The sequence below is a fragment of the Staurois parvus genome, unplaced genomic scaffold, assembly GCF_062004578.1.
Source record: "Staurois parvus isolate SC_StPar_1 unplaced genomic scaffold, SC_StPar_1.0 ptg000415l, whole genome shotgun sequence".
Taxonomy (NCBI): Eukaryota; Metazoa; Chordata; class Amphibia; order Anura; family Ranidae; genus Staurois; species Staurois parvus.
In genome coordinates, this window is record NW_028318211.1 from 1014685 (window position 1) to 1034768 (window position 20084).

Here is a 20084-nt window from a genome sequence, read left to right on the forward strand (position 1 = left end):
TAATTTCCCTATAACCGGATCCAACTTAAGGATATCCCAATATTTTTTATAGATAGTTTCTATCTTTTTAAAATGTACATTAAAATCTAAAATAACCACGATTTGGGCATCGAACCCCTCATCTTTAATCCTATCTTCAAGGAAAATGTTTCTATCCATATTACCCACTTCCTTAATTTTCCGTTCTATTTCCTCTACCGGATACCCTTTTTCAACAAATCTTGAACCTAATAAATCCGCTTGTTCAAAATAATCTCGTTCTGAGGTGCAGTTCCTTCTCATTCTAACGAACTGCCCTTTCGGGATATTGAATATCCACGGCGGGTAATGGCAACTCCCCCTAGGGATATACCCATTGCGGTCAACTTTTTTAAAATACGTTTTGGTGACTATATCACCATTAGTAATCTTAATATTCAGATCCAGAAAATTAATTTCTTCTTTACTGTACTCCCATGTGAATTTTATATTTTTATCGTTAACATTGAGTTTATTCAGAAAAGTTAACAAGGTGGTCAATTCTCCCTTCCAAATGATGATCACATCATCAATATACCTTTTGTACACTTTCAACTCCTCCGGGTAATCTTGATATAAATCTCTACTTTCCCAATATCCCATAAAAATATTTGCCACGCTCGGCGCAAATCTTGCGCCCATCGCTACTCCTTTTATCTGTTTATAATAGTTATTACTATGCCAGAAGTAGTTGTGGCTCAGGCAAAACTCCAAACATTCCAACAAAAATTTCCTCTGAGCCCAGGGTAAATCACTAAATGTTCTAAGTCCCCAGCCTACTGCTTCCATTGCATCATCATGGCTTATTATGGTGTATAGTGAGGACACGTCCGCACTGGCCAGAATAAAATCCTGCCCTCCCTTGGCCTCATCCAATATCTGTAAAAGTTGCTTAGTGTCTCTCAGATATGATCTCATTTGCTTCACTATTGGTTGTAGGAACTCATCAATGTACTGTCCCATTCTCGCCAGGACTGATTCTATGCCATTTACTATAGGCCTCCCTGGTGGATTTTTCTCATCCTTATGCATTTTGGGGACCGTATATATAACCGGTACTCTGCATGTATCTGGTACCAAGTACCTAGCTTCTTTCTTGTTCAGAATGTTATTCCCTATTCCTCTTTTAACCAGTATTTCCAATTCTTTTTTGTATTGCACCGTAGGATCTTTCTTCAAAATCTGATAAGTATGGATATCCTTAAGTTGAATAGCTAATTCACCCAAATATTGTTCTTTCGACAAGATAACGATCCCTCCTCCCTTGTCAGCTGGTCTAATGACTAAATCATCCCTTTTTTGTAATCTCTTAATGCCCATTTCTATACCAATATTCTTTTTAGTCTTGGGAATAACCAATTTTTCTAGATCATTTGTAACCATTTTCTTAAAAGCGTCTATTTGACTATTACTCGAAATTTGAGGATTAAAAAGTGATTTATTCTTAAAATTTGTGTGGGTAAATCTACTACTGGGGGCATCACTTAAAACATTCTTAGCCCCTGGTAGTCCTAAAAAATATTTTTTAATATTAAGTTTTCTAATGAATTTCTGGGTATCAATATAAATGTTAAATTTGTTTGCAGGTGCAGGGGGGGCATATTTAAGGCCCTTATCAAGAACCAATAACTCTTCTTTAGTCAGAGTGAGACCACTCACATTGAACACTCCTTCCCCCACTATTCTCTTTTTCTTTTGTTTTTGGTAGCCTGCCCTGCGGGAAAATGGCGCGGGTACGGAGGATTGTATGAGAGGTGGGCCTCTAGTTAAATTGTCACATTAGGCCCAGTATAAAGGGAGGAACTGCGCTCGTAGGGTGTTACCCAGATGAAGTCACGAGTAGGCGGTGACGTAACGCGTAGGTACGCGAGTCCGTAGTTTCGGTGCGTGGTGACGCATTTCCGACGGGAGACGCCATCTTGCTATACCCAAGAGGTCCCATTCACATGCAGTACACCCACACATCAGTGAGGAGGGAAGATTGTCTGCAATGTGAGTGTTAAACCTTTTTTACTCTTTTTGTAATAAATGAAGTTGACTCAATACTGCACTTAGAGAGTTTTTTTGGCTCACTGGATTGGTGAGCTATTACTCCTCAGGACCGCCCTGACTGAATAGGGGCATTTGGAACCCTGTAAAGGAGATCCAGGGAAGGAAGGAAGCTGCAGGCCATTACAAACTAAGGATCCAGGGTGATCCTGCAAGCCTGTTGGCCCTTTGGGGTCAGTAGGAGGAGGTGAGGAGGCAATCTAGCCATTAACGAAAGAGGAGTTTTGCATAGTCACGTTTTTCATCCAATATCACTGCTGCACATCGCATGATTTACCTTATCTTTCACTAAAAGGACATTGTTTTTTAATATATATACTTATGTTGATTTATTTTTGGTGATATATATGTTGATTTATGTTTATCCTATATCACTGCTGCACATTGCATGATTTGCCTTATATTTCACTAAAAGGATATTGCTCTTGATGCATATATTGTGTTGATTTATTTTTGTGGCACTGCTAAAGTTTTTTCTATTGGATGACGTTTGGAGTGTTATTTATCATACTTAACCGTGTGCACACTATTTTTATGGTCATGGTTTGGCACTTAATTTCTTATTTTCAATAAGGGTTGGCACTAATTTTTTATTTATATCATTATTGTTATTTTTGTCGTTATTATTACAATTGAGTTGTAGTTTTTTAGAGCGCTGCACTGTTTATTTATTATTTATTGACACTGTTATTTGGTATCAGTTTTTGAGTGCTGGCAGCTAAAGGAAAAGGTTTAGTAGTTCCATTTTTATAGCGCAGGAGGATTTTCGATTATTAACACTTTCACTGTCATGACCACCAGTGCAGAAAGGGGGAGGGGGGTTTTAACACTTTTACTGCTATGACCAGCAATATGGAAGGGGGGTTAACACTTTCAGGGTCACGACCACCAACACAGAGGGGATGTTAACACTTTCACTACCATGAGCATCAGTGCTATAGTACTGACACCAATGATGAGGGATTGAAATAGAAAGAGCTGACACTCGCCTAACCTGATCCTAATTGTAATGTGTGTATATGGCAGCCTTAAACAGTGTTGCTCCGCAAAACTACCCCCCCCCCCCGATGTGTTTTGCCCCACTTATCGGGGCTTAGTTATGGTAAAACAGGTAGTCATAAGACCACTAGGGCTAAGCCCTGATGGGCGGGGTGAAAGGATTCAGACGGCGTGGTTTGCGGAGCAATACTGTCTGAGGCTATATATACAAATTACAACTAGTATTGGGTTAGGCGAGAGGCAGTTCTGTTTCCATTTCTACTCCTTACTAGATAATTTACATTTCACACCGAAACCCTTAATATCTTGAAACCCAGCAGGACATTTTACCACGGCAAGCTGGGTACACACTAAGAAAATTGTGCGAATGATCATCCAGGTTTCCTCCATGTTTTACAGCAAGTCGTACACGAGGATGGTACTAATTGTACAAATGACAAAGGCTTTTTTTTTTTTTGACATAGAAAAGATGTAGTGTAAATTATTGTTTACCGATTCTGATCATGCCCAGTCTTTCATATCTATTTTTTCTAATACAAAAATAGTACACATTAAACAAAAATCGTTTGCTCTGTTCACGTACAAGAAAAAATTTGGAGTTTGTCCCTTCAGAAATTTGTTTGAAAAGTCTGAATTTAATGTCAAAAGTTGTGTACACACTATATGAAATTTGAATGATCTAATTCATTTTTCCTTCAATTTTCTCCATCAAGTTTTTATGGGTTTTAATGATGGGGGATATTATTACAGACACTGACATCAACACAAGGGTGGAGACAATTATTATACTACAACTTCATCAGTGTGTATTCCGATACACTGTAAAAAAAAAAAAAAAAAAAAAGCAGCAAGGCCGAAATGGTGTGAAAATGCGCTGCTATTGTGCGGCCCTATCAAGTCAAGTTACACATGCATTGTCTGTGTGTTTGCCTTGAAATAATTTTGTCCCTACCTCATAGACCTACTGCAAGGTCTATGTAGTTAGTCCCACCCTTCTACTTTATGCTTAGTCTCTATTCTCCACATGTACTACATCCTGCTGGAGCTATACACACCATGAATTTTGACCTAATGTTCATCTGTATGATCTTCACAGGTTTGGATTAAACTTTCTACGATCTGCGTCATGTCATTTGGATCAAGTCACTTTCTGCCATGCTACTGAGGCTGTAAATTAACATTTCATCACACTGGATTACTTATAGAGAAATAACACTTTCAGTGCTTAGATTTGTAAGCAGAACAGGCTCTCTGGATGTGTTGGGGCTTGATGCCCTCTATTATTTTCCAGTTGACCACCACTGACATAGGCTGTGATAAAGGAGGTTGCAACTCTTACCTCTAACAGGCGCACTTTCAAAGCCAGCTCGTCTACCGTCCTAATTAATGGGGGTGTCCTTAGTCTAAATATGAAGAGAACACAAGTTATAGCTAAAAATGAATACAATTTTGGTCAGTGAAAAACTACCAATTTCTGAATAAGTAAATGGATATATATGTACCCAAAATCATGGGGGATTCTGGTGTAAAATTCATTGCAGGCTTCAAGAAGCTGTTTGCCAAACTTTTGTAGTTTAATACAGGTCTCAATGCGTTGCAGTGATTTGTAACCCGCACGAATCTGCTCCACAGTGAGCTTTCCTGGGGAAGACAGAAGTTATCCGTTTTAAATATAACATTAAAGTGACTGTAAATGTTGCACTTTTGAATTCAGAGTACATTGGTCAGAAGCAATTGTCTTACCCAGAGGTGCCTTCTTTGTGTCATACTTCATCTCCAGCACAGTCTCTTCCATGTTTTGCATGTTACAGATCAGTTGGATCAAGGTCTGAATTGAACTCTCCAACATGGACTCAGGTTTGGGAATGTCAGATGGCTTGTCTACTTCCACAAGATTTTTCTCTTCCTGTGGGCAATCCAAACATTATGGGTCATTTGTAAGCAGTTTGGAATTGTGTTTTATCACACAGAAAACTTCATAACATATTTATGAATATGTACCTCTGTAGTTGTGTTATAATCCATATGTAACATGTCATATTTACCAGGAACCTTTTCAAAATTTCCACGCTCAGACCATACATTCTTAGTCTTATCTAAAAACCTAAGAAAAAATATGCATAATTAAAATAACTGCAGATTCATGATCACAATAAGTAAAAGTAGTGTTTGTACTTGTCCAGGACCCATTCTTCACTCTAAGGCTTCATGCATTTTAAATGCTGCTTTTATAGGGATCTGGTGCTTTTTTTCTCTGCCTCTAAAAACACCTCAATGTTAGCCTACGTGTCCATGCACACATAAGCGTTTAAAAGGCAGGAAAAAAACTGTCAACGTGTTCAGGAGGAGGAGTGTTTTAGCACAAAAAACTCCTGACACACCTAAGCATACTTAAAGTGGAACTTCACTCTGACTCAACATGGACTATTTTTAAAACATATAGGAGAAATATCCCAATAGCATACTCTCTGGTAGTGCAACCCAAATAAGAATATCAAAGTAAACGTGCATAAAATAAAATTGTGCACATTATAGTGAAGTGCATGTGCAATGCAAACAAAGTTTATAAACACGTGCACATATCCATCTGTTTTCGTGAAGTTGAATCAGCAATATTATCATTCACTTGTATTATCGTGCACTTTTCCAATCCACCACCTCAGTGCATATGGTGCAAACCATATTCCCACTAGTCACCACACTCATCAAAATGATTGGCCTCTCATTTTACTGATAGCTTACTCAATACTGCTATAATATATATATATATATATATAATCTCCTCGTATGGGGTGGTTATCCCAGGATCATGGTTGAGGCTACATCTATGATCCCAGTATCGTTATTTTACAGCCAGCAATTCTCTTTTATGTAAAAGTAATCCGAGTAGTATCAGATTAAAAGCTTAACAGCTTTCCGTCCGCCCTATAGCAGAAGTAGTGCTACATGGCAACACATCTGCGCAAAGATTTTGCAGTTCCGGGTAGGGGGCGCGTGCACACCTTACCCGCACCACCATTCACAGCCTCAGCTGTCAATCACCGGGTCCAGGCCGGTGATTACTTGCTGGCGCCACACAGCCATATAAAGCAGTGTGCTTACGGTGAAGCACACACACAGCACACACTGTAAAACGGCACACAGTTAACCCTTTGATTGCCCCAGATGTTAACCCCTTCCTGCCCAGTGCCATTAGTACAGTGTCAGTGCTTTTTATTAGCACTGATCATTGTATTGGTGTCACTGGGGATGTCAGTGACACCAAGTCAGTTCCCCCCAGTGTCAGAATGCCAGTCATGCTATAAGTCGCTAATCACCACCATTACTAGTAAAAATAAAGAAAAAATTCCAGTATATATACACCGCCATTTGTAAATGCTATAATCTTCACGTAAACCAATTAATTTACAAGTATTGGGATTTTTTTTTGTTTTTTTAGCAAAGACATGTAGCAGAATACATTGTGGCCTAAATGTATGATGAAATTTGATTTTTTTTTAAATTTGTTTACTGGACATGTTTAATAGCAGAAAGTAAAAAATATTGTGTTTTTCTCATAATTGTCGGTCTTTGTTTTTTGGCTATAAAAAAAAAACAAAAAAAAAACAAAAACGCACAGGCGATCAAATGCCACCAAAATAAAGCTCAATTCGCGACAAAAAGACAAAAATTTAATTTGGGTGCAGCGCTGCATGACCACACAATTGTCAGTTAAAGTAACAGCGCCGTAATGCAAAAAATGTCCTGGTCAGGAAGGGGGGTAAATCCTCTGGAGGGCAAGTGGTTAAACTTGATTTTAGAATTGGTGGAGTCAACTTAATGAACATTTTTGACCATAGTGATGAGAAAATTCTTAGCAGCAAAATAGAAAGTTTTTCTCAACTTTCGATCCATGAATATGGTTTTTGTGTAGAAAGTCCATTTATTCCAAAACTGAATGTTAAAAGCAAAGTACTTTTGAATGACATTTGTCATGTCATTGAATGCACTGCTGAGAATTTTCAAATGAATGTTCGAATGCCTACTAGTGTATTGCCAGCTTAAGGTATAACACTACCACTATACAAAGCATATGGAGGAAGCTGTTCATCACATCAGATGAGTTTTAGCAGCAATCCATAGCAATGCAATAGAGAAATTTAAGACGTAGTTCCATTGTCAGTTCAAGTGTCAGTGTCTAGGACTATGGATAGCAGATATGGGATTCCGAAAGTGTACAGTTGCTGACATGTGACAAGAAGACAGTCCTAAAACATTCTGACACAGGCAGTCACACTTTCCACTGGGAGTGGGAAACGTTTTTTGCTGCACTGAGTTTTCAGTTGCATGCACAGTCTGAGGGATCTCTGTGACTACAGGAAATTGACAAATTATAAAAATAGTTCTTTGGGACAACCGAAAGGGCTCATTTGCCAAAATAACATGCAAAGCATACATATTACATAAAGAATAGTGGATCAAAATAAAAAAAAAAAAAAAACTTACTTCTTCTGAAAAACATTTTTTGCTTTTTGTAGATCTCCTCCACATGAAACCAAAGAATTTTGACCCACCTTTCCCACTGGCAAAAAAATACACATTGGTGGGTATTTGGTTAGTAGCCAGTTCTACTAAAAACTATATTAAACCTTGTGAAGACTCACCTCGTCCCCAGCGCATCCAGACAGAGAAATTTTTTACACTATCATCTTCAAGCAGCTGGATCAGGTAGTACTTATTGTTATTAAACTGCAGGTTAGTCTACAAAAACATAAGATTTGTTAATTGACTTTCACAATGACATTTACCAAAATGACCAATTTACATCTTATAGCAGAGGTCTCTGTTTAATTCACACAAGTTTTACAATTTTAAGATTAGGCCATATGCATTTTAGAAAAGTTTATAAATATATTTTTTAGGATTCCAACTAAGACAACCAACCAAAAAAGTTGCATGTACTAATTATTTTAATGCATATAAGAAATATGAAAGCTGATTTTTACTGCAGGGGATTTAGCAGCTCTAAGCAGAGTTAGGTGGTCAATATACAACACATGCTACATGAAACAAAAACTACAGTACTGAACAGAAAAGGGTAAATTAAGGACATGTCACAAAATCATAATGTAGGGGTACAGGACTAAAAAGAGCTTAAAAGGTATAAGACTTCAACTGACCTTTAAAAGTGATATTAAAGGTTTGCCAATTTAAAAAAAAAATAACTAACATGGTACACTTGCCTGCTCTGTGCAATGGTTTTGCACAGAGCAGCCCCGTTCCTCTTCTTCCCAGGTCACCCGCCAGCACTCCTGGCTCCTCCCCTTCGGCCAGTGCCCCCAATAGCAAGCCGCTTGCTATAGGACCACTGGTGCATGCGCACTCCCGAGCTCCACTCTATGCATCCATAAGACATATAGAGCAGTGGCTTGGCCCTGCTCCCCACTCTTTCTTCATTGGTTCACTGTGGGCTATGATTGACAGCAGTGGGAGCCAATGGATCCCGCTGCTTTCTCATCCAATGAGAAGAGGGAGAATCAGGACAGCCGAGGCTCTCATGCACAGGACTGGATTGAGAGAGGGCTAAGATGAGCTATATGGGGGGCTGCTGCATACAGAAGGTTTTTTTACTTTCATGAATAGAATGTAAAAAACCTTCAGGCTTTGCAACCACTTTAACTGCTTCCCTGCCACCCTATAATAGAACTACTGCTACAGGGCGGCAGGGCTGTGCAAAATCACACACATGTAAAATCGTGTGTGTATTTATATTTCTGGGCAAGGGGCAAGCGCGCTGCCCTACCCATGCCACCATTGGCAGTGTCTTGGAAATTCGCTCTAACAGCAGCTACAGATGTCGATCACGGGGTCCCAGCCGGAGATTACCCGCCGGCGTCCAGAGATCGCCAAGAAGCAGTGACGGGAGAGACCTGTGTGTAAACACGGGTCTCTCTCCTGCCAGCAGTAACATGCTGCTGTGTACTTCTTTGCACAGCAGAGAAATACACAGCAGCATGTTTTCCTAGTAAAACACAGCACACAGTTAACTCTTTGATCGCCCAAAGGTGTTAGCGCCTTCCTACCCAGTGTCATTAGTACAGTGTCAGTGCTTTATACTAGCACTGATCACTGTATTAGTGTCATTGGGATGTCAGTGGCAGTTAGTCAGTATCACCTAAGTGTCAAAATGCCCGCTGCAGTCCCGATATAAGTCGCTGATTGCCACCATTACTAGTATAAAAAAAAAAATTCCAGTATGTATAAAGCCATTTGTATTGGGATTTTTTTTATTAGCAAAGACATGTAGCAGAATACATTTTGGCCTAAATTTATTACAAAATTTTATATTTTTATTGATATGTTTTATAGCAGAATGTCCAAAATATAGTCCAAAATATAGTTTTCAAAATTGTCGTTTTGTTTATAGCGCAAAAACAAAAAAACGCAGAGGTGATCAAATACCACCAAAAGAAAGCTCTATTTGTGGGAAAAAAAGGACATACATTTCATTTGGGTGCAGCGTTGCATGACTGCGCAATTGTCAGTTAAAGTAACGCAGCACCATATCGCAAAAAATGGCCTGGTCAGAAGGGGGGGGGGGGGTAAATCCTCTGGTGGGCAAGTGGATAAGGTTTCACACAAAATTCAATAAGAAGCTATCAACAAAAATAAACTTGCCCAGTAAAGAATACTGAAACAGAAAGCTATGTGTAATTTAAACCATGGCTTTGCTGGGCATATCCAAAGTGATTTACGATAGGTGGCCAATAATAGCTGTAACACACACTAAGCAGCAACCTGCATCACCATTTTTAGCTTGGCACGAACGCTCTGTGTAATGCAAAACAGCGGTTACATGGTGTTCATTGTGTTAAAGTAAAAGTTATACTCAAAGATTAGAAATAGTGTTCTTATACACATATTACCGACCAAAAACTATCATTTTAAATTTTTTAAACACATGAAGATATTTGCAACAGAGGGTGATGGAATAATGAAACAGGTCCATTGCAGATTAATTACTTTAATAACATTAAAGTACAAGTACAGGTAAATCTATAAAAACATTAAAATTTACCGATGTATTTCTTTAAAGGTCATGGAATCAGCACATTCTGCTACTGAAATTATCTGAATCCTAAGTTGCTGCATACCATAAAGAAGTTGACATTGGACTTACAGTGGGAGTGTTTGTTCCGTAAGCTAATGGCTAAAGGCTGAGTGTGAGCAGAATGAAGATGTTCACCAACTCCTTAGTAAATTCACCCTCTCCCATTTGTCCTTGTGACAACTGAAACTGGGGAAATCAAAACCTTAGAGCTGTCACAGGACCAGGATATGAGGCAAAATCCTTTAATGAGGACAACTGTTCTGATAGCAATTGTAGGAAGGAATTTTCCTGCACTTTGCAGAGATTCCCTATCACTCCCTGATATGTCTCCAGATTTCTCTAACAAAGTTAAGTCTGCACAAGAATTTATGAGGCATTAAACCCAAAACTGTAATATATTGCAGCTTATCAATCATTAAATGTCGTGGCTGCATTTATTTTCTTTTTTAGTTTACATACAGTACCAAACTGAAGGCAAACTCCAGCTCACACTTTATAATCAGTTACAGCAAATAGTTTTTTTCCTTTGGGATAATGACTTTACTTGAATAAATAATAGCTGATCATTGTAAGCAACCCTGTCAGTGTTAAGTGGTTTGTCTCATCCCTGTAACTGATACATTCTGCTGCAGAGCTTGTGCTTTTGAAAAACAAGAGACTGGCTAGCTGATCACGAGATGAAAATAGAAGAAAACCTAAAAAAAGAAATGTAATGCAGCCATTACATCTACAAATTGCTAAACTGCTATATAATGGTTTGCTTTTGTGCTTAATACACTTTAAAATACATGACAGGCCCAGTTTTATTATTATTTTTTTTTTTTAAGAAACCTCCTCTATTAGGGACAAAGGCAGCACTTAACATCACAGAAAAAAAATCTTTTTAAAGTGACTCTGTTCCTAAAATCATACTGTTCCAAAATATGTTATGCAAAAGACAAAATTGCCTGTCTCAAAACTCACGCTTCCAAACACCACTCTGTTGAACAGGAAGCCTCCTTTGAAGTTACTTCAAAAACCTGACACTTCCAGAGTCAAACTATTGGAGCCAACTGTGCTCAGTGGTTCCTTCTGGGAACAACTATGCCACAACTGAGTGCAACAGTGATGCAGAGGCAAGTGTGAAAATCCGCTTAGGCTCCATGTACACGGGACACTTCTGAATGATGGAAACTGACTGCTGGAAAACGTAGGTTAAAAACACGTCTGTTTAGCCGCGTTTGCATACTGCATTTACGAGCGTTTGCGTTTAGAAGCGTTTTTTAAAGATAACCTCAGGAGACCTTCCAAAATGCCCAGAATGCACCGAAAAACAGTAAAAAATTTGCTATTTCAAACATTGTGAGAGAAATAGACAGCAGAAGCAGAGAGAACAGTATTTGTTGAGATTAGCTGTCTTTTTTTTGTGGTGTTTGGATGTGTTCCAGCTCATTTGTGTGCAGAAATTATTGCAGCAGCATCTAACATTTTCTTTCATGCGAAACCTCAAAGTATGGTGTACCAGGATCATTTGAGTACCAGGAAAACGCTTTGCATGCATTTTTCATGTTGAAAAAAGGCTCTGGACAGCATCTGGAAATGGAAGAGTTAACAAAATTTTCCAAACGCAAACACTTATAATCGCAGTTAGCCACATTTACAAGCGTTTGAAACGCTGATAAAATCTACTCCTGGACGCAAGTTTGGTGCATTCAAAAAAACGACTGTAAACTCAACTGCCTGTAAACGACTATGTGTACATGGACATATAGGAAAACTTTAGGGAGAGTTCAGGGGTTGCTGAAAAGAAAAAAAAAAAAAAAAAATGCAGAAAAGCTCCTAAAACGTGAGTTTATCAGCTGCAGTGTACATGGAGCCTTACTGTAGCAGGGGACAAGGAGTTTAACACTCCCAGAAGTGTCAGTCATCAACAGAGCAACATTTGGAAGTATGGGCAAATATTTTCTCTTTCTTGCATGGACATATTCTAGTTTTTGATTTTAGTCAGTCACTTTACCAGGTCACAGAAAGCAAAAGTTGACAGATGTTCTAACCTGTCCTGATGCGATTTAAAACTAAAAGGTAGTATTTGGTTAAAGCAGGTAAATCGTAGCACAATTATTTATGAACAGCTATACAGCCACTGTACTGTCAGAATGCACAAGGGTTAGGAAAATTACATCTATGTTACTTATTTTGCATACATGATTGCCAAGACTTTGGACAACTATTCTTCTCTTACAAACATGCTAATAACTTTTTCAGGGCTACTTTAAAAACTAAAATACATTTCTGAATACACGTTTACATATTACAGGGCAGAAAGGGAATTATAAGGCTGCATGCCTGATATATAGTCTCAAAAGGTGCACACACTGCACCCATTATGAATTCTTCTTTAAAATGTAATTAATTTTTCTGAGTTTATCATGAAAAATGTATTGGTGTATGGAAAGTAAGCCAACAGCAAATGTTTTGTTGCACATAGCCAATCAGAACCTTCTTTCATGTTCTGATCTAGACTACAGTGTTAACAGTTGGAAGACTGCTCATAGCAACCTACTAGAAATTTTTATATAGCACACTCTTCATACATTGGGCCCAATTTCTAATAAGCCAAGGTAGTAAACAAACGCTGTGTACAAGGATATAAAAATGCTTCCTGCTAAGTTCAAGTGACAGTTACTTAAGATCATGCTGCCGTCTCTCAAGCAACCAATGTTTTAAACATTAAATCCTGTTCCAATGCCTGAATAGTTATGGTAAAAATATAAATAAATACACTAGATAAAAAAATAAATAACATTTTTTGAAGAAAGAAATGTAGAGGGCCAATTGCAATTATACTTTTCTCCTAAACCCACCTGCTGGTAAAATATGTCATTGCAGCAAAATACTAAAAGTACATGGTTTTCTCACATTTAAACAACTAAAATACAGGAAAGTTAAACTGGGTCATGAATTATGTGCTTACATAATGTTCAGCGTTTCCTAATACAAAGGTCAATTCACTAACGGATATCACATATGATACTAGTGTCCGTTTTTAAAAATTGTGTGCGATAATAAGAGTCAATTCGTCAAAGTAAAACATCAAAATTTGTGTTAAGTACCGCAAACAAAATTTAGATAAATCTTTACAGAACCAGTAAGAAAACAATGCATCAGTGTGAAATATGCCCTTAGCTTAGGATGGTAAATCATTTTTAACATTACACTAGAGCAGGGGTGTCCAACCTTAGAGGAATTGTCTTGAGACACACATAAAATACACTAACAATAAGGATAGCTGAAGAGCAGAAAAGGCAGATCACAAGTCAACGATCACTGACATAGATAATATACCTGAGTAATAAAACTTCATTATTATTGTAATATTTATTATAAAAGTAAAAAGAGTAACATACAGCTGCATGGCTGTATGTAGGGGAGTCCTGGGGTGGGCTGTGCTCAGATTTTGGTTGCTCCCCCTCCAAAGCCCCCCCACGCACAACCTCCCCTCTACCTCCCCACACTGCTCTGTGTGCTGAAATCTGGGGCACGCAGAGCACCCCAGCACCCCCCCTAGATATAGCTATGTGGCATTTCCTTGCCTAGCGCTATAGAGAGTCCCTGTATTTACTGCTGTCAGTGCTATTAAAATGGCAGCCCTGGAATCCCTTCAGCTGTGCCTGGATTATCAGTGCCGGCCATCCAAGCTGCTATACTTGCACAGCATCCCCGACATCCCTCCATAGGTGCCTGTGCCTAGCGTGCCCCTGCTGGGCGCCGTGGCCTCTATGCTTGCACGGCGTCCCTCCAGACATGCCCGTGCTGCATGTTGAACTCTCTTGGATCACATGCGGCCTGCGGGTTGGACACCCCTGCACTAGAGGAAGATCGTCCTGTGAACGAAGACACACTAACAACATTTTCATAGGTTCACAACACATCTGTGTGCATTCACTCACAGGACAATCCTCCTCTGGTGCAGTGTTACCCTGTGCAAAAAAATTGCCACAAACCAAAAGTACAAACACTAAATTTAAGTGCCAAATATTGCAAAGCATACATTATTACTGCAATAATTAAAGAAGGGTTATGTAATGAGTAGGCGAAGCCCAGTGATTATCCATGCATACATCCACCAAAGCAAAAGAAAATGTGTCCATCTCCAGTGATATCAGACCTGCTGTTTGGTAGCTCTGTTATACAGTGAAAAACTGCTCTCTCTTCTATAAAGGGAAAAATAACTCAATGGCAGTAAAGATTTTCAAACATGATGCAAAAATCCATATGATCAACAAAGAGCGCTACCAATGCTCTTATGTGTTAGATTGTAAGCTCTTATGAGCAGGGCCCTCTTGATCCTCCTGTTTTTTATTATATTGTATCTGTACTGTCTCCCTTTATATTGTAAGGCGCTGCACAAACTTTTGACGCAATATAAATCCTAAATAATAATAAAAATTCTGTCTGGAAAATAATCCCTGTCCTGTACAATATGTCTTAAAAAATATTTTAATACTCCTGGCATACTTGTCTGTTTGATAAAGTGTATTTATCAATAAAAGTTTCTATAATTAAATCTTAACACGTTTACCAAATTATTTACATAATATGAATAAAATAAAAATAGATTAAATAGGTAATACCAGGGGACAAGGATATAGTCTATGCAATGGGCATTATTTAACTGGAACACAGTCATAAAGAAGAATTGCTGTTATCATCTGCACCATTTGCTCCCTGCATTTCACTGAGTGACACCCTCAAAATGCTGCTGTGGGAAGATTGCATGTGCTGCAGCATCAGATATTCACGGTTTGCACTGACAGTTTCTCCCCGTGATATCATGGCCCCACATAGAGTACAGACTGTAGCAAAAAAGCAGTAACAGACATCAAGCACTGAGTGTAAAAGTGGTAATCCTGGTTCCTGAGGGGGTGTTTGGGAGGTGGAGGCCACTGGATAGTGGCAATGGGAGGTAGCTGGTGCGGAAGGTGCAGGTATTATGCATGTAGTACCAGTCGCTGCCCACTCCCTTTGGTGATGCTTGGCCAGGTGGTTGCGCATGGCCGTGGTTCCCAGTCTTCCTGGCGTGGACCCACGTTTCACCTCTCTAGTGCAAAGGTTACAAAAGGCACTTGTGGCATTTCTTATGCCAATACTGGGGTCTTTTAGGTGAAAGAAATCCCAAACTGTAGACTTCCTTTGGGAGTAAGAATTTTGCACTTCTGCATTACCAATTTCCAGGAAACTGCGGGTGGGTACTTCATTTGGATAATCAGGGGATTGTCTTAAGTCAACAGTTTCATTTTCAAATGTTTCAGATGGTGGAAGATCTAAAACTTGAACCTGAGGATTAGGCTGAGCATTATAATTAGGCATGGAGTGCCAAGAATGGTACTGCACGGAAGGCTGATGGAAATGCTCTTGTAGTTGGTACTGGTATTCTTCACCATGGCGGTGATGTTCATATTGCCTGGTTATCCCTTCCTGTTGGTGATCACACAACCAAATTAACACTCACTGTTCACCATGCAATGTGCCATGCATATCAAACTATCAGAAGTCCCTAAACAAGTATACCTGAGCCTTTAAAAGGTGACTGCAGGATGACATCATCTATAAATGGAGAGCTGCTTCACTGGGGTCAGATTTGTTTACTTCAGGCACTGAAAATCTAGTCATAAACTGGTCATCTGAAAATTATTTAATATTTGAGTATTCAACCCATTTTCAGGTGACCTCCCTATTGCCATTTATGATTTTCCCTTTTGACATTTTATTGCTGTATGTAAAATTAACAAAAAGGAGCTTACAACTATTCTTGACAAAATGAAAACATGCATTTGTATATTAGATGTGAACAATGTCTCAGATAAGAAAAAAAAAAAGTATGTTATCAGTAAGTTTCCAATAAAAATATATATAAATGATATCCAAGATTTTAGTTTAAAGGTATTACTGTATCCCTAACTGCTTTAACAAAGGTGTTCACATACTTGCCTCAAGTCCCATTTCCTCACCGTTGCTCTGCTCAGGCACTGCAGCCAATAACCAAAGACCAACAGTGACAAGTGAAAAGGAGGGGAGTGAGTTACACACCTTCCCCCTTACCTGGAAGTACCAGGAACAGCTGAACAGAACAAAAAAAATCTTCTTAAAAGCTTTAAAAAAAGCTTTAAAAAAAAAAAAAAAAAAAGTTATCCTGTAGATATATTCAACCATACTTTGGATCAGAAACAGTGTTGTGATAAGAGGGGGAAAAAAAAAAAAAAAAATCAAAAAAGGCTATTATCTTCACACAAAAGGCGTGTTTTAAAAAATTTCACTGGTCAGTTTGGCAGAGAAAAAAAACCCCAAAAAAACAAAAAAGAAAGCATAAATGCTTTTTTTTTTTTTGCCTTTTAAAATAGAGAGAAAATTCTATAAGGTCATATTTACACATTGTCATTCTGGTGAGTTGTTTTAATGCAGGCCCTTCAAATGAATAGTCAGCCAATGCACTAGAACATGGAAAAAAAACAAAAAAAAAAAACCATGCAGCAATTTTTTTTCAACGCAATGCATCACACCATGTGGTGTGGTGCTCTGCAATGCATTTGAGTCGGAGGTACCATTTAAAATTTGTAGCACCGCAATGGGCTCTTACTCTTGGAAGATAAGGGGATTATTTACTAAAACTGGAGAGTGCAAAATCTGGTGCAGCTCTGCATAGAAACCAATCGGCTTCCAGGTTTTATTCTCAAAGCTTAATTGAACAAGCTGCAGTTTGAAGCTGACTGGCTATCATGCATAACTGCAACAGATTCTGAGTGCACCAGTTTTAGTAAATCTCCCCAAATGTATCCCTTATGTACCACAAATAATAAAATTATTACCAAAATACATAGGACCTATAGCTGAAATTTAAAAATGGCTCTGGAAGTTAAATGATTAAGTAACACTTCAGTACTTAATTCCTATAAAAGGGGGATAGAGTTTCAGGCACTTTTTCACATATATTTGTCAGGTTCCTTTACAGCTTTACTGAAAAAGCTCATATTTACACACAACCAACTGAAAGAGTCAAAACGAGTGATGCATACTCCTCCCTCCCTGCCCAGACAAGAGTGTTGGAAGTTTCAATGAGAAGGAGAGAGTCAAGAAGCAAACATACAGTATGTGTACACTCAGAGAAGACAGGATATTCCTTTCTTTCAGAGGAGCATTGCTTAGAAGATATACAGTTGTGTTCAAAATAATAGCAGTCAGACATCACTAACCTGATCAATCACTGTTTTTGGTAGAAATGATATTTCTACATGGCAAATAATTTACTAGCAGGTGTAGTAGAGTAATAGAAATCCAACAGACCCAACAGTCATGACATGCATGCTGCTGATTCTGTGTAATTGAATCACTAATCGAAAGGGGCATGTTCAAAATAATAGCAGTGTGGAGTTCTATTAGTGAGGTCATTCATTCTTTGAAAAACAGGTGGCAATAATTGCCCTTATTTAAGGAAGGAAGGCATCAAATGTTATACATGCTGGTTACAGTGCATTTCTCTTTGAAATTCTGAGGAAAATGGGTCGTTCTAGACATCGTTCAGAAGAACAGCGTACCTTGATTAAAAAGTTGATTGGAGAGGGGAAAACATATAAAGAAGTGCAGAAAATGATAGGCTGCTCAGCTAAAATGATCGCAAATGCTTTAAAATGGCAACCAAAACCTGAAAGACGTGGAAGAAAGCAAAAAACTACCATTCAAATGGATAGAAGAATAGCCAAAATGGCAAGGACTCAGCCAACAATCAGCTCCAGGAAGATCAAAGAAGGTCTAAAGTTACCTGTGAGTACTGTTACAATTAGAAGACGCCTATGTGAAGCCAAGCTATCTGCAAGAAGCCCCCGCAAAGTCCCACTGTTGAAAAAAAGACGTGTGCTGAAGAGGTTACAATTTGCCAAAGAGCACATTGACTGGCCCAAAGAGAAATGGTGCAACATTTTGTGGACTGATGAAAGTAAGATTGTTCTTTTGGGTCTAGTGGCCGGAGACAGTTTGTCAGACGGCCCCCAAACACTGAATTCAAGCCACAGTACACTGTGAAGACAGTGAAGCATGGTTGCGCAAGCATCATGATATGGGGATGTTTCTCATACTACGGTGTTGAACCTATTTATCGCATACCAGGGATCATGGATCAGTTTGAATACATCAGAATACTTGAAGAGGTCATGCTGCCTTATGCTGAAGAGGAAATGCCCTTGAAATGGGTGTTCCAACAAGACAACAACCCCAAACACACCAGTAAATGTGCAACATCTTGGTTCCAGACCAACAAGATTGACGTTATGGAATGGCCAGCCCAATCCCCGGATCTTAATCCAATAGAAAACTTGTGGGGTGACAAAAAAAATGCAGTTTCTGAGGCAAAACCCAAGAAATAGAGAAGAACTGTGGAATGTAGTCCAATCATCCTGGGATGGAATACCTGTTCACAGGTGCCAGAAGTTGGTTGACTCCATGCAACACAGATGTACAGCAGTTCTCAGAAACAGTGCTTATACAACTAAATATTAATTAAGTGATTGAAAGGAAAGCAAAATCTTCAAACATTTTTCAGTTTATATAGTGAATGTTTGAGTTTGTAAAGAATACAAACACTGCTATTTTTTTTTCAATTTTTTTTAGAGGAACACAAATTTGATATATTTTTCTTCATGTTTTGATTTGGAATAGAATGTGTAGTGTTCCTAATGCATTTGTGTGTATGGAAATAAAAGCTATTAGAATAATTTTGAGCTTTATTCACTTTTTTCAACACACTGCTATTATTTTGAACACAACTGTATAATATGGCAATTATAAATAACTGTACAAAGAATTTACCGCATAAAGTCTAAACTAAACTTTATTGCTCATTGATGTGGAACTCAAAATTTACAACTTAATCAGGACTGAAATAACATACGGTATCATATCCGTAAACAGATTTCAACATTTTATTAAAATTAAGCCACATAGCAACTTACAACAAAAAAAAAAAAAAGAAGAAAAAAAACGCCACAAACTATTACTAAGATGAACGAATACAGATTTTCCTTTTTATGTCTGGTGTCTCTCTTTGTATGCTATAGAATAATAACAGTAGCTTTCACTTAACACAGAAATTGGACCACAAACCCCCAGTCATCTGCCCAGCTCCAGACCTAGCTGAGAAGAGCGCTGAATATATGCAGCCTGATAGCTGCCCTTTCTTCTCCTATCATATGGTAGAAGAAATAGTAAGTTCTGGGAGATACTTGATTGTGAAACAAGAGCTTACTTAGCTAACCCTCAAACATTACATGGGTAGGTAGCGCCCCAAACAGAATACAGAAGTCTTGAATGACCTATCCTGTTACCACAAAGAGTATCAGGATTAAAGAATAAAACACAAAATAATCTTTACTAGGAAAATTATTTTATATGTGTAGACCCAGGGAATGCAAATAGGAAAAAGCAAGAATAAATATAAAAAACTGTGTGTAAAAGGAATTGTGCAATTTAGATTTTATAAAATTGAAAATAAAATGCATAATAATTAAATACATCATTAGTTGACTACTGACAAGCTGATAATACCAGAGCAAGTAAACTGGGAATCTAAAATGCAATGTACTGCCATTTCATAACATGTCAAGGATTAGTTCAGCTTTATTAGGTAACAGCTGAAGCTGCTTTCAAATGTCCAGTCACCCCATTAGTGTAAAATTAGAAGAATTACAAAACACAGAAAAGCATCACACAAATGAAAAAGGTCAGTTCTCACCTGGTTTAGCATAACATCATATACATCATCTCCTTCACAGAACACATGAGACTAGAAAAAAAAGAAAAAAAAAAAAAAGACACGGAAGTTATTAAAAATGTAACTGCCATGACTACTCATGCACAGCAGAAAACATGGAACAGGAGGCAATTTAACATGTCAGAACAA

At 38.2% G+C, this 20084-nt stretch overlaps 1 protein-coding gene across 5 annotated transcripts in view; it reads right to left on the reverse strand.

Moving 5' to 3' along the window:
• Nucleotides 1-20084, reverse strand: part of PARP2 (poly(ADP-ribose) polymerase 2) — a 79743-nt gene that overhangs the window by 21929 nt on the left and 37730 nt on the right. For all 5 annotated transcript variants that reach the window (XM_089687023.1, XM_089687021.1, XM_089687022.1 and 2 more), the window contains 7 exons: nucleotides 19917-19967; nucleotides 7710-7806; nucleotides 7552-7627; nucleotides 5068-5170; nucleotides 4810-4972; nucleotides 4569-4707; nucleotides 4406-4469 (listed from right to left, as the gene is read on the reverse strand). In XM_089687023.1, coding sequence (XP_089543149.1) covers nucleotides 4406-4469; nucleotides 4569-4707; nucleotides 4810-4972; nucleotides 5068-5170; nucleotides 7552-7627; nucleotides 7710-7806; nucleotides 19917-19967 — 693 coding nt within the window. The remainder of the gene's footprint in view (nucleotides 1-4405; nucleotides 4470-4568; nucleotides 4708-4809; nucleotides 4973-5067; nucleotides 5171-7551; nucleotides 7628-7709; nucleotides 7807-19916; nucleotides 19968-20084) is intronic.